Raw genomic sequence first — 13,216 nt, 5'->3', positions numbered from 1 at the left:
CTGGTAGTTTTATAAACTGAATGAATACAAACCCTTTCCAATAGAAATGTCAATATTTGACACTACGTACTTACGTATTTTTCTCCTATCTTGGAAATAGGAAAACAAGAATAGCAAGATTTGGTCATATTCAAATGGTTCTCATGTCCATTCTGTGTCAATGTGTAGAATTCTAAACTGGTGTTTTTACATTCATGTATTCATGTTTCTTCATAATAAATATCCAAAAGATGGCAGAGGTAGCAGAGATTTTCTTTAATATCAAATTGCAATGACAATTTTCATCTGCATTTTGCAGTTATATTATACATGCACATTTAAGATACCGGTATCATCTTACAGTAGCATATCTATCAACAATCATGTACTGAATTCTCTTTAATTACCATACACACAAATCCTTTAAAAAAAAAAAAGTAACCTTTCATAAAAGCTGCGAATATTGTTAACAAGAAATGTCGCTAAGCAACAGAACAAGTTTGCTACTTTGTGCCAGTAAAATGGAAAACAGTATCCCTGTAACAAGGAGGTCATATTTGGCATATTTGGGGGTTTTGAGGAAGAGACGTCAAAATGCTGGTGTTATATCACATGACTAAAATGCCCATCAACGTGATCAAGTCATGTCAAGACTTATTTAAAAGAAATTGCCCCTCATTCATAAATAATGTTACTTTATTTTCCTTAAAAAAGAATCACTTGATATTCACCACTTCATGGTTTCTTAAGAACATTTGCACATGTTTAAATGTCATGATTGAGCAAAAAAAAAAAATTCTGTCATTCTGCAGTTGGATAATATTGAGTTAAGAATTCTCTATGAATCCGACTATATTCAGATTTAAGAAAGCAAAAATAAACATAATAAGGCTAATTTCTTTGCAAAATACAATTAGCTTTGAGCAAACTATTGCGACTCAAAATGATTGTACAGAACATCTATAAATTCCATCTTGAGTTCAGCCATACAAAGACCACATCGCTGTTGTCAGACCAAAACCTCATAAATAAATAAAATAAAGGTGGCAGTTCTAATGTCGGGGTAAGCAGCTAAACACAACAAAATTTAGCTGGCCTAACGAGTAAAAGTTAGCCGGATGTTTACTGTCCAGGTTAGGGACCATCTACAAATTAAATTTCAAGAGTGACCAATGTAAATGGTAATTTGAGTGCCACATACGTCACCCTAAACACGCAATTTGCAGACGGTCCCTACCTTCTACTCGCTATGGGGAGGCTGAATGTGTGGTCCTCATCGTCCAGTTTCATCTTCATCTTCAGGTCCCCCCCTGTCTGTAAACCTTTTGAAGAATTCTTTTTTTGCTATAGGGTCTGATTCCCCCTTTGATGTCCACTGTGGAACGCAATAATTCCTTGTGGGTGTCTTTGTAGTCATTGGAAGCCATGTGATTCTGTTTACAGTGCACAGTCGAATGACTGTCCCAAAATGGCCGCTATTGTACTTAATGTAAAAATATCCCTAAAAAGTACTATAAATAATCGCTCATCATAAATTGATGATCTTTTTTCAGGGAAGAGTTTAAATTAACCATTCAGAGAAGAGCTGGCTAGTTTTTAATAAATGGTGTATTCTATTGCTTTAATCATGTTTAAAATCAATTTCACTTTACGGTCTTTTAATTAATTTATTTCCTTTGATTGTATGTGTCTTTTATTGTTTGCCGTTAAATGTTGTCATTGTATGTTCTAACAATCTACTTTGTTTTTTGCTATGTAAATGTCTTCAGCCGTTCTGTTTGTAAATGCTTTTGGTTGTGTGAAGCACATCGAGTTGTGTATGAAATGTGCTTGCCTTATATAGAGCTACAAGAGAAGGGCAATTTCTGACAAGTATGATGCAATGCAGTTCTATACACCACCACAAACTACAACCACAATGGAAAAGCGCCAAAGAAAAACTCATCATTAACATCTTTGAAAAGAGATCATTTACTTTAATTAGGTTGTGCAGTTCTACCTAATAAAAAGTCTAGTGAGTGTTGATAGAGCCGTTTGATCCGGTGTAATGGTGCAACTGCGTTAGTGACATGTACTGTACTTGCTGGTGCACTCATCATGTATGTCACGCCATTGAGCAAATAGCTTTGAGCGACACTTCCTTTTGTTGACAGCGTGGCTCTCCCAAAGAGCAAATAGTAGAACTTCATACTCATCAACAGTAGGAAGGGACGAGGCTTTAACACAGTGAGAACCGTCTGGAGTTGATGTTCATCTTGGTGAGGCCCAGATGTTTCAGTGGGGTGGACAGAGTGAAAGTGGCCTTCATGGGAATGTCACAGAGCAGATCGGACTCCTCACCGCACTCCTCCAGCTCGTACGTCGCATTGTCCAGCATTTCCTTGTGGCGCTCACACACCTGCTCCACTTTCAGTTTGTTGATCTCCCCACGAAGACGGATCAGCTGGCGGGCCAGATGGTTGTCCTGGTCTTGCATCTCTCTCTGAAGGGTGGGAAAAAAGTGAGGAAGAATTTTAGGCTGACAGAAAGCGGTATTTTAGTTTAAGTGGACAGCATGAATGTTTTGTTTCGGTTATTATGTAGTATTTTGAATAGAGAATCCTCTCGATCTCAACCACCAACATGGCAGACAGAACAATATATATCTGGTGATAGCAATAACAGCAACATAAATGAGTTTGTTGACATTCTTACATTTATTTTTGCAACTTTTTTTTTTTACATACTCACCAACCAGGCACAAATCTCTGGTGTCATGCTGAAACCCAGTAAATCCTAATTTGGTCAATTTAATAATTTTCAAATATCGGAATTATTGGTCAATCCACGTGTGATGGGTGTTATTTTTGTGATTTTTTGACCATCCACTGGCTTCCTCTCTTTGATTATGCAATGTTAAATAAAGGTTGAACAAACATGCCATTTTTGGGGTCTCTTGAAAAGTGAGGATTGTTGGAGTTACAAGGATAACACCTGACACCAATGAAGTGCAAATAACTAATTAAAAAATTGTGGTTTTAAAGAGATGCTCACTTTGGATATATATATATATATATATATATATATATATATATATATATATATATATATATATATATATATGGGCTAAGTATGTGGGACCATATGACCCACTATTAAATCTGCCCCACCAAGCATTTAAATAATTATCATGACTTATGTAATATTTGTTACATTATTTTCATGACCCCCTCCTGCAAAAACTAAAATATCTATTATTTTATTTATGTTATTGTATATGTATTACATTAATTTATCTCATTAATTGGTTAATTTATTCCCAAAAATTTGACTGAAAAATCATTTGCCTACAGAAATATGACGTTTTATTTATTTTGTCAAATTATAAGTTCCTTGATTATAATTAAATGGGGAAAAAAATAAAGATACAATATGTATTTATTTATTTTACCTCATCTACTGATGACCTGGTCCATCTGTCCATTTTCAAAATCCATTTTGTAATGGATCTCAGAATGTGCAGGTGTAATTAATGTTGTGGTCGATGGTTTCAGGTCGGTCATCCAAACGTAAAAATTGTACCACTTGTCTCACTCACCAACTCTTTTCTGAGAAAGTGCAAGGCGTCATCAATAGTGTCAAAGCCACAGATGTTTCGCACGGCCACGTCTGGATTGCTGTGCGCTGAAACGGAATGGTCCGGGTCGCGTTCCTGGGAAGTTGTTGCGTTCTTGTCCGTCCACGGTCCGCTCTGCAGCCTCTCTTGCCATTCCAGATAAGACGGTCTACGAGTTTCTAATTTGAGCTTCTCCGTGAGTGCCTTCAAGCTGTCCAGACTTTCCGTGTCTCCCTCGTCCGCGGAGTGTTTGGAATCCATGAGAGCAGGGAGGGATTTCAGAGGAAATGTTGCTGGACACTTGACGCGCAACAGGTCTGCACTTCTTTTATAAAGCGGTTGGAGGCAGTGACCGCCCATCACGGTTAGTACGCCTATAGAAGCGTGAGAGCAAAGGCAAAATTGATGTTAAACGCAAGGTAAACCGATGAGTTTGGCTGCATAGTGCTAGATAAGCACATATGCTACTTAAATGTGATTGGACGAAATGTGAATAAAGTGACACTTTTTTTTTTATAGCCTAGTTTGAGGTCCCTTTGTTTCTTCAGCCGTACGCTCAGTTTCCGTAACGAACATCCATACAAAATAAAATTATAATTTTACATAGGTGGACAAGATTTTTGGTAGGCGTTTATAACTGAAAAGATAAATAAATAAATAAAAACTTGAAACTGACAAAAGTATGAAAAATCACCAAAAAATCAACCAATGAAAAAATATATATTTTTTAACATAATCTATAGGCAATCTTTAAAAAAAATGGCCTTGACAAAAATGATGGTAACCGTAACGTAATGCTTTACTGCACAGCATTTTCAGCATTGCAATCAAACGATTTCTGTAAATGTAATAGAGACTGTAGCATGTTTCGACAGGTATTGGCTTCTCGGCAGGTATTGGCCCACTATTCATGAGCAAAGAACTTCAAAAGTCACAGGTTTAAAGTTGGCCTTCTCAGGCTGTATGATTCAGCTTTTTCATGTTCAATATAACTTATAATAGGACTCTTCTGTACAGTTTGTTTTGTTCTTAGATAGTCTTATTTTTATTAGCTGTTAGTACTTTATTCTGTGGGAAAACCCACGACCTGCAACTGTAACCAAGCTTCCTCACACTATAGGGAACACATATGATTCCAGAATACCATGATAGTCTTAAAATTACTGTGCACCTAGCACAGGTTCAAGACACCCTGTGCCGGATTAGCAAAGCAGCCTCACAACAAAGCTGAGCCTGCTTTTTTTTTTTTTACACAGTACAAGAAAAAAAAGTAACGTAGTACCGTCTTATTAAAATAATTAAAAAACACACACACTTTGCAGCTTGTCAATATGCATTTCAGCAAATTCCAGTCTCATTATTTTGTTTCAGTGATGCTATAATTAAGGGTACCATCTGTGTGTGGGTATGAGTGTGTGTGTGTGTGTGTGTGTGTGTGTGTGTATGTGTGTTTTAATAATTCTGTTAAACCGTCAAAAATAAACAATGCCTAATTTCATTGGTTATTTTCCCCCAAAAAATATTGATTATTGACAGTTTGGGTTTATTTTAGTGATCATTCTGGGTTTTTCTTTTATTAGCAGAGGGGTACCAAAAATATTATCCTCGTGTATAAATCTATCAACCAAAACATAGCCTGTCTGCTTTGTTGTTGTTTTTTTGTCAAATTTGTAACGTTCGCAATTAACACAAATGAAACAGAATCAATACTAAGCAATTGACACACACTTGAAACAGAATCAATACTAAGTATTTTCAAGGTTTATTTTGTGAAAAATAACCACGTTCTCAAATGGTCCCTTAGAAACAAATGAAGAATGTACAATACATGCTGCAACCGAGCCTGCGACTGTAAAATGGTTGGCTTTTAAAACCTAGTATGACGTAGGCCACCCTGTCAAGTATATGTTTGTACTGTGTCGTCATCTAGCGGTTATTGACTGTATTGCAGTTTGCATCGCATTTTTACATTCGAAACTGCGTGTGTAGTTTAAACAAAAAGCACAGAGGCATTTATGAACGGTAATATAAGAACCAGTCAATCATAAGAAAATGGAGATAAAACATTTTCAGCCATTTCTTTAACAATAAATTCGTTTTGTTTAGTGTTTTATTTTTTTTAAACGTGAACCTCTAAAAATTATCTTTTCACATCTCTAGGAGTAAGAGAGAGAGCGAGACTGTGTGAGAACGGAAATGCACGTATAAATTCTTGCCACCTCAATCACGCAACCACTTGCAACAGTGTGAAGAATATTCATGCATGTTAGGGCCTATGCTCAAAGAGGGGTGGGGGGGGGGCACTTCCTAGAGCAACAGGAGGAGGAGAAACAGGAGGAGGAGCAGTAGTAGTGTAGCCTACTGTAGTTTTTCTTTCATTTTAGTGCAGGCGAGGAAGTGATTTCAAGTTGAGGCACTTTATTTGCTCTCCAAGTTTGCTGGTGCTCCATTTGACTTGAATGGAGTTTTCTGAACACATCAAGACCGCCAATGTAGAAGATGTTGTGCTCCAGCAGCCTCTGCACCCTCCCTGCAAGGGCACCCTCTGCATCACCGGTCATCACCTGCTCTTCTCAGACAGGGAGGAGGGAAGCTGTCGGCAGGTTCTGCTGCTGCTCAGAAACATTGACGCGGTTGAGAAAAGGTGAGGTGGTGCAAATAGAATAGCATCATAATATCATTTCTTCCTAAATGGTGGAATGGCATGATTTTTATACTCTTACTCTGATTAAATCAAACTCAAATTTAGGCACATGTCAAACTGTCTAATATCTACATAAACCCTCACATGTGTTTTAAGCAGTGTGGAAATCCTTTTGAACAACGTCGGCCTCTTGACTAATTCCAGCAGAAGCAACAGGTTGGAGTGGAGGCACCGTTGTGTTGCAATGTGTCAGCAGTTAGTTGCACCTATTCAGCCCACAGGAAACATGTTTAAGCTCTTACTCACTGTCTTGTTATGTGCGGCTTGCTACTACTAACAGCTTTTTCATGTCTGCTGCAGCTATAAAACTCACTTTTTACAGCAAAGCGGAAGTCCCGCGTTACAAAGTTGTGCAAGTCCAATTTTCTGCCCTGCTAGAGCCAAATAATGGGGCATCTAAACAGGGAAGAAGTGTCTATTGTTTTGCTCTGTGTTTGTAGGGCTGCAGAATCTTCTGGGACCATCTTCATCAAGTGTAAAGATCTGCGAGTGCTCCAGCTTGACATCCCAGGCATGGAGCAGTGTCTTAACATTGCACAATCCATTGAGGTACAGTACATGAAATCATTGGTATTAGATCAAATTAAAGTGACAAAGTGTATTAGGTAGCGTCATCTAGTAGTGAACTAATAACTCATCAAAGTCAAATCATCTTTCTGCCTTTGATACCCGAAGGAGAAGAACTTTGCAAACCTAGTTAGCCTCTGGTGGTAGTTGCAGCTCATGTCGGACCCAATGGGTTGACTGCTGCTTACCTTCCACAGTTGGGGGGCTCCAGGTGGCGGAGTGGTACCGTCACTTCCCTACAATGCAGGTTGGCATGGGTTCGCAAATGTGTGAGTGAGTGCAAAAAAAAAAACTTTGACAGTTGGGGTACCTACAGATGGTCGTCGCTGAGTCCCGTGATTTGGGCACCCACTGTTTGTCTCCCTCTACTTGGCGTTGCCGCTCGCAAGGTTCTGCTAGCCGCTCTTGTTAGCCGTTCCAGCTAGTTCTTGCTAGCCACTCTTGCTTGCTGCTCATGGTAGCTCCAGCTCGCTTAGTTGCTCACTCGCTCCAAATAATAATTGGTAGTAGTAAATGTAAATTGCGAAATTTGATCTCTCTGAGGCACCTTAGTGTGCGTGCTTAACAATCGTTGCATTCTATTAGTTCACCACTAGATGGCACTAAACAGTACACACGTTATCTTTACCCTGAAAGATTTTCATCTGTTGTGTTTCTTTTTTAGTGCGGTAACATTAACTGCTGTTTTCTTCAGACCCTGTCCCGTCTGAACTGTGTGGCAGAGATGTATCCGTTCTTTTACCGGCCCCCCAATACCAGCCTCCAGGACCAGTGGGGCCTCTCTACCCCTGAAACACATTACAATGAAATGGAGGAACTTGTAAGATTGAAAATACACTTGCACTGTGTCTCTTGGCACCTTTTTCCTAACCATGAGCCAACAATCACATGACAGGAAAATGGCAGAGAAAACGGAAGGTAGTGGGGGTCAAGAATGAGGACATGCCTTGTCCCAAAATTTACAGCATAGGCCCACATACCACCAGTAACATAGCATTTGTGATAGAGCGTGGCCTCCAGAGCAAGCCGTAGCTTTTACATCAGATAACCAGGGAATTTCCTCTTAATTGCGAAAGAACAATACCATTTCTCATGAGGCTTTTGGTTGAACATGTTAACACATGTTTGCCTGATGAACAATAACGAAACTTGCATCTCGTCCAAAACTATGCTGGGATAGGCTCCAACTCCTCCGTGACGCTTCGTTTAATAGTAGTCATGGCTATTCCCTCAGAAATATGTTGTGAATTCAGAGAAGTGTTCTTACTAAACAATATGTCTTGTGTGTAGCATATTTGGGAATTTATGGATATTCCATGCCCAATTTGGTGGTACAGATACAGGTATACCCTCAGCCAATCAGTTTAGATATAGAAGGTCGGTGATTTTAAACTTAATGGTCAATTTACAAGTAATTGCCAATATGTTGCATCATGTACAGACATGGACCAAATTGTTGATACCCTTTGGTTAATAAAAAGAAACCCAAAGTGGTCAAAGAAATAAGTTGAATCTGGCAAAAATACTAAATTAAACATGTGTTTTTGGTCATTTATTTGCATTGTCATGCTTTGGCACCCTCTCTGTTTGCAGCATGAAAAGTGGAGACTGAGTACTGTGAACCAAGACTACTCAGTATGCCCTTCTTACCCTCCAACTGTCATCGTCCCCAGGACGATTGGCGATGATGCACTGAAAAAGGTGGCCAAATTCAGACAAGGGGGACGCTTTCCTGTCCTCTGCTATTACCACAGAAAGAATGGCATGGTAAGGTTAAGGCCCCTCAGCTTCTATGCACAGTAGCCTGATTGTTTTGAAAAGCAAGCAAAACCCATTTTCAGGTCATTTTGCGCAGCGGTCAGCCACTGACGGGAGCCAACTGGAAGCGCTGCATTGAAGATGAGCTCCTCTTTCAGACGGTGATTGAGGGCTCAGACAAAGGTTACATTATAGACACACGCTCAGGTCAGCAGGCGCAGCAGGCGAGAATGATGGGAGGTGGATTGGAGTCCAAATCATGCTACAACAACTGGAAGAGACTACACAGACACATGGAAAGGTGCGGAGATAACACTTGGGGCTCTTTGTCATATTTATTAATGAAATCCAATGAGATCCATCACACATGTCTGCGAAGCGTCGAATCTGTCTATACCAAATTCACCAAAATTGAGTTACCTGCACCAATAGTTAGACATGGTTCCAACAGGCAGAAAGTTTAGTCGACTTTCAGCCAGCAAACTGTCAGGTGTGACGGGTTTACCCGCATGTCAAATGGAATGCCGAAACGCCCACCATGGCCCCGAGCAGTCTTCCAAATTTATGCCCCGTCCACTTAAAGTGCATGTGCAGTGTTTCTCAAACATAACAATTTATAATACGATGTGCGATCAGGCCTTAACATGAGCACGCACTAACCCAACAAATGCAGGTGAAATTCAGCTGTGGTGGATGACTGCACCACTCCCACTCGCTGGTCACTTTGGCAGGTTTGACCTGTGATCCATATGAGATGGTTATACACTGAGGGCCACTAGCCACAGAAGCCAGAGAGCAAAAAAGTTTAGGTCAAGCCCTGCTTGCGATTATGAAAGTGTGTATAGTAGTCACGATAGTCACAGAACGCATACAGTAACCAGCTTCACCTAAATAGCAGTGCTAGAAATACTAAGAAAGCATTAGCAACAACAAGATGATGTTAGCCATAGCTGCTACGTCGGTAGCATGACGGAATGTTACTGTAACACTAAAAGCTGTATTTTCATAGACGAATCAAGCAGAAATGCTGGCGTATCCAGACTCTCATGTAGGCGCAAGCCTCGTTTCGCTTGTTTGGGAATCTTTTTTAACAATATCCCACTAGTCTTACTAGTAATCGGTTGTGGTGGGTGAGGGTGACAGATACATGAAGTCAGCGGACATATTTAAGACATAATCATGTGCATTGTGGAAAAAGAGGCCAAGCGTGAAGGCGATTACAGTTTCGTTTTAGATACATTGAATCTCAGATATTTCCATGTTCTATTACCCTTTATATAAAACTAATTTGGTTTATGTGGCAGACAATGAAGAGTAGTCAGATTAACAGTCACAGCTTGTAATCAAATACGTTTTTGTTTCAAAAGAAAAAAACGTGTAACGTAGGCTTTTTCTAATAGCAGGAATTGACAAGGCGTGGCGGATTTAGGACTCAGGCACAGAGTTTGCTGCCAAGGCAGGTATTTATTAAACATAAAACTCCTCGTTTAGAGGGGAAAACAAAGGCTATAAAATGTTAAACTAAAGACGCTCCAAAAGGGAGGATGTCTAATCTACAAACAAAACAAAATCACTTCTAAACTAAAACTATATTGTGGCTATACAAAATTCACAAAGTATAAAAGTTTACACAGAAGACACGCCAACAAGGCTGCGAGCTAAGACTGTGACAGGGCTAGAGTGACTCTGACGAAAACACGCAGACGCAGACCATTTAACACAAGAGGGTAATGGGAAACAGGTGGACACAATCAGGAATCAGGGTTGACACTGACACCACATGAGGAAGAGCAAGTGACCTGAAACGAAAGGAGAGTCAGAATTTTCAATATAAAACAAGAAATGACAAGACAGTAAAAGCCCAGACGAGACATCCTCACAGCGGTGTGACAGGAATAGGGTTAAATTGCCAACATCTCATTCTGTATTTAATGAGTGAACCCGCTTAGTGCTTACGCTGTATGATACCACACAAGCAAAAAGCCGTGACAATACCCGGAAAGGAAATGCTTTGATTGGCGGCGTATGGAGTCGGCTATGTTCATGCCCACAGCAGTACATATTTGTTTTTCTTAAATGTGCCAGTTTTAGTGCATATGCAAAATTACCAACACCTGGTCTAACTTGACTTGAATGTTGCAAATTACACATAGCCTCTGAACCCTGTAATGTGTCTAATGTCCCTTTGCTCTACTTTTATACGCTTGCCTTGTGCCCAGTTGTTGGCAAACAAGTGAATACAAATCAATATTTCAAGTATTGGTACTCAGTGTAAAAAGTTTAAAACAGTACACAATGGCAGTAGATAATAATTATGTTTATACAGGGGGAAAACACTCCAGGAGAGTCTAATAAAGCTGGTAGAGGCCTGCGGCGACAAGTCCACTAATATGGACCGTTGGCTCAGCAAGCTAGAAAATTCCAAGTGGTTGTCTCATGTCCAAACAGCTCTGTCAACTGCTGGCCTGCTGGCAGAGTGTGTTGAGAGGTAGGAACTAATACAGTTTTCTGCTCCCTTTTTTATTTTTATTATTATTATTATTATTATTATTATTATTATTATTATTATACGCATAGTGTGCCTGTTTGTTTTGTCCAGAGATGGTCACTCTGTCCTGGTTCACGGCTCGGAGGGGACAGACTCCACACTCCTTATTAGCACTCTTGCACAACTCATTATGGACCCAAGTTGTCGTACACTGGAAGGCTTTCTGACACTTCTAGAAAGGGAGTTTGTACAGGTGTGTGCACGACTGCGTTGGGAATCAAAATCTATTTGTAAATGATCGTAAAGCCATTAAATAATTCTTGGTAAAAGGTCAAACTTGATGTACAGCAGGTGCGGAGGTGATTGTGAAAGGTTCTTTTGTCAAGTGTCTCAACTTTCATTGACTAATCTCTTGTATAGAATCTTATTTTTTTGCACTGATGGATGGATGGATACGGCCAAAAATGGATGAATTGGATGGTTTTCTTTTTACCCAACAGGCAGGACACCCATTCCAGCAGCGATGTTCCCACTCAGCCTTCTCCCACGCTCGTCTCCAGCAGGAATGTCCCGTGTTCTTGTTGTTGCTGGACTGCGTGTGGCAGCTATGGCGCCAGTTCCCCCTGGCACTCGGCTTCTCCGAGGCACTGCTCCTCAGGTTGGCTACTGAAGCCTATGCTTCCGACTACGGCACCTTCCTCTGTAATAGCGATATGGAACGGTCAGTTATGCTTCGCCATTTTTCACTAATGTGCAGAATTTAACCTTACATCCAGTGGTGCCACATTTGGTCTTTCTTCACAGCTTTGCTCTCCAAGTGAAGGACAAGACTCATTGTTTGTTTCGGGCCCTGCTGAAGCCAAGTGAAAGAGAGCAGTACAGCAACCCACTATATAAGCACAATGAACTGGCCATTTGGCCCTCAATCCACCCACAATCTTTACAACTATGGAGGGGTGAGCTTTGGTTTACATATAGATTCAATATGTTCAGTTCTGCAAGCGTGAAAATTGGAGAGTTACAATAGAAACGGGAGATGTATTGTTAGATCAGCATTCATTTGTTGCTAGTGAAATGCAAAGCAATTTCCATGAAACGTTGAGAAGAGAGGTTTTGTGTAAGAAATCCAGATCAAAATGTTGACAGAAAACGTCATTTTACAGTACATTCTAGTTTTCTGTGTCAAGTTTTCAGCGTTTATCTTTTTACAGGTTACTTTCTGAGGTGGACCCAACAGACTCGTCACCTGGAATTGGTCCAGGAGGAAATAAAGAACATGGTCGTTGAGTGGGGAAAGCTGGAACTCAGCTGATGGACCATTCGTCAATAAAAGAGTGACCAGCAAGAGCATGATTTAAGTCTTTAACTCATTCGCTGCCATTAACAGCTATAGACGTCAAAAATTCATTTGAACTATTTCTTATTAGTTTAACATATTTTTTCCATTTTTGTTAACAAGAGTATGAAAACCTAGATTTTTTTTGGTGTACATTTAGAACAGATATAAAATTTGTGATTAATCGTGAGTTAACTAGTGAAGTCATGCGATTAATTACGATTAAAAAAAATTATTGCCTTATGCCCCTATTTTTTAATAATCTTTTCTTTTTCTTTTTTATATATTTTTAAAACATTTTAATCTTTTTTTTTTTATTGATCATTAAGAATTAGGGGCGTCAGGCGATTAAAATTTTTAATCGTAATTAATCGCATAACTTTACTAGTTACCTCATGATTTATCACAGATTTTATATCTGTTCTAATACAATAAAAACAAATCTAGGTTTTCACACTCTTGTTAACAAAAGTGGGAATTTTTTTTAAACTAATAGAAATAGTTTAAATGAATTTTTGACGTCTATAGCCGTCAATGGCAGTGAATGAGTTAAGGAGGAATGTTACATTGGTCCTCATTTCCACTGTCTTCATTATATTTTCTTTATGCACTGAAACCAAAGCTCAAGATTTAGTTAATAAAAGCACTAAATGTTGTTACTACTGACCAAATTTGGGTACAATGTCACCATGTCTCGTTTGTACATTTTCCAGATCTAAAATGTACAGGCTTTAGGTAAAAGTTGTCAAGGGTACAGAATTGGTACATTCTAGAGTTATTACCGGCTCG

General features: G+C 39.4%; 2 protein-coding genes across 6 annotated transcripts; one reads left to right on the top strand and one right to left on the bottom strand.

Annotated features, from left to right (window-relative positions):
- Window positions 1-240: 240 nt before the first annotated feature.
- fam167b (family with sequence similarity 167 member B) lies at window positions 241-3,968 on the bottom strand. Its single transcript, XM_077545291.1, has 2 exons — window positions 3,557-3,968; window positions 241-2,461 (listed from the first exon to the last, which is right to left on the bottom strand). The coding sequence occupies exons 1-2, from the start codon at window positions 3,932-3,934 to the stop codon at window positions 2,198-2,200; spliced, it is 642 nt and encodes a 213-aa protein (XP_077401417.1). The 5' UTR covers window positions 3,935-3,968; the 3' UTR covers window positions 241-2,197.
- A 1,956-nt stretch (window positions 3,969-5,924) lies between these two features.
- Window positions 5,925-13,098, top strand: LOC144035100 (myotubularin-related protein 9). 5 transcript variants are annotated; one of them, XM_077544805.1, is made up of 11 exons: window positions 5,925-6,218; window positions 6,378-6,434; window positions 6,719-6,827; window positions 7,510-7,665; window positions 8,439-8,612; window positions 8,687-8,904; window positions 10,930-11,091; window positions 11,203-11,344; window positions 11,592-11,749; window positions 11,896-12,047; window positions 12,303-13,098. In XM_077544805.1, the coding sequence occupies exons 1-11, from the start codon at window positions 6,034-6,036 to the stop codon at window positions 12,401-12,403; spliced, it is 1,614 nt and encodes a 537-aa protein (XP_077400931.1). In that variant the 5' UTR covers window positions 5,925-6,033; the 3' UTR covers window positions 12,404-13,098. The 5 variants fall into 5 exon arrangements, with proteins under 5 accessions (XP_077400931.1, XP_077400682.1, XP_077400766.1 ...); XM_077544556.1 differs by having other exon boundaries at window positions 5,926-6,218; window positions 11,592-11,812; XM_077544640.1 differs by having other exon boundaries at window positions 5,927-6,218; window positions 7,540-7,665; window positions 11,592-11,812.
- Window positions 13,099-13,216: the final 118 nt, after the last annotated feature.

Source organism: Vanacampus margaritifer, chromosome 1 (genome assembly GCF_051991255.1).
Source record: "Vanacampus margaritifer isolate UIUO_Vmar chromosome 1, RoL_Vmar_1.0, whole genome shotgun sequence".
Classification (NCBI taxonomy): Eukaryota; Metazoa; Chordata; class Actinopteri; order Syngnathiformes; family Syngnathidae; genus Vanacampus; species Vanacampus margaritifer.
Note: the sequence above shows the minus strand (reverse complement) of the source record. Positions and strands in the feature narration are given on the sequence as shown.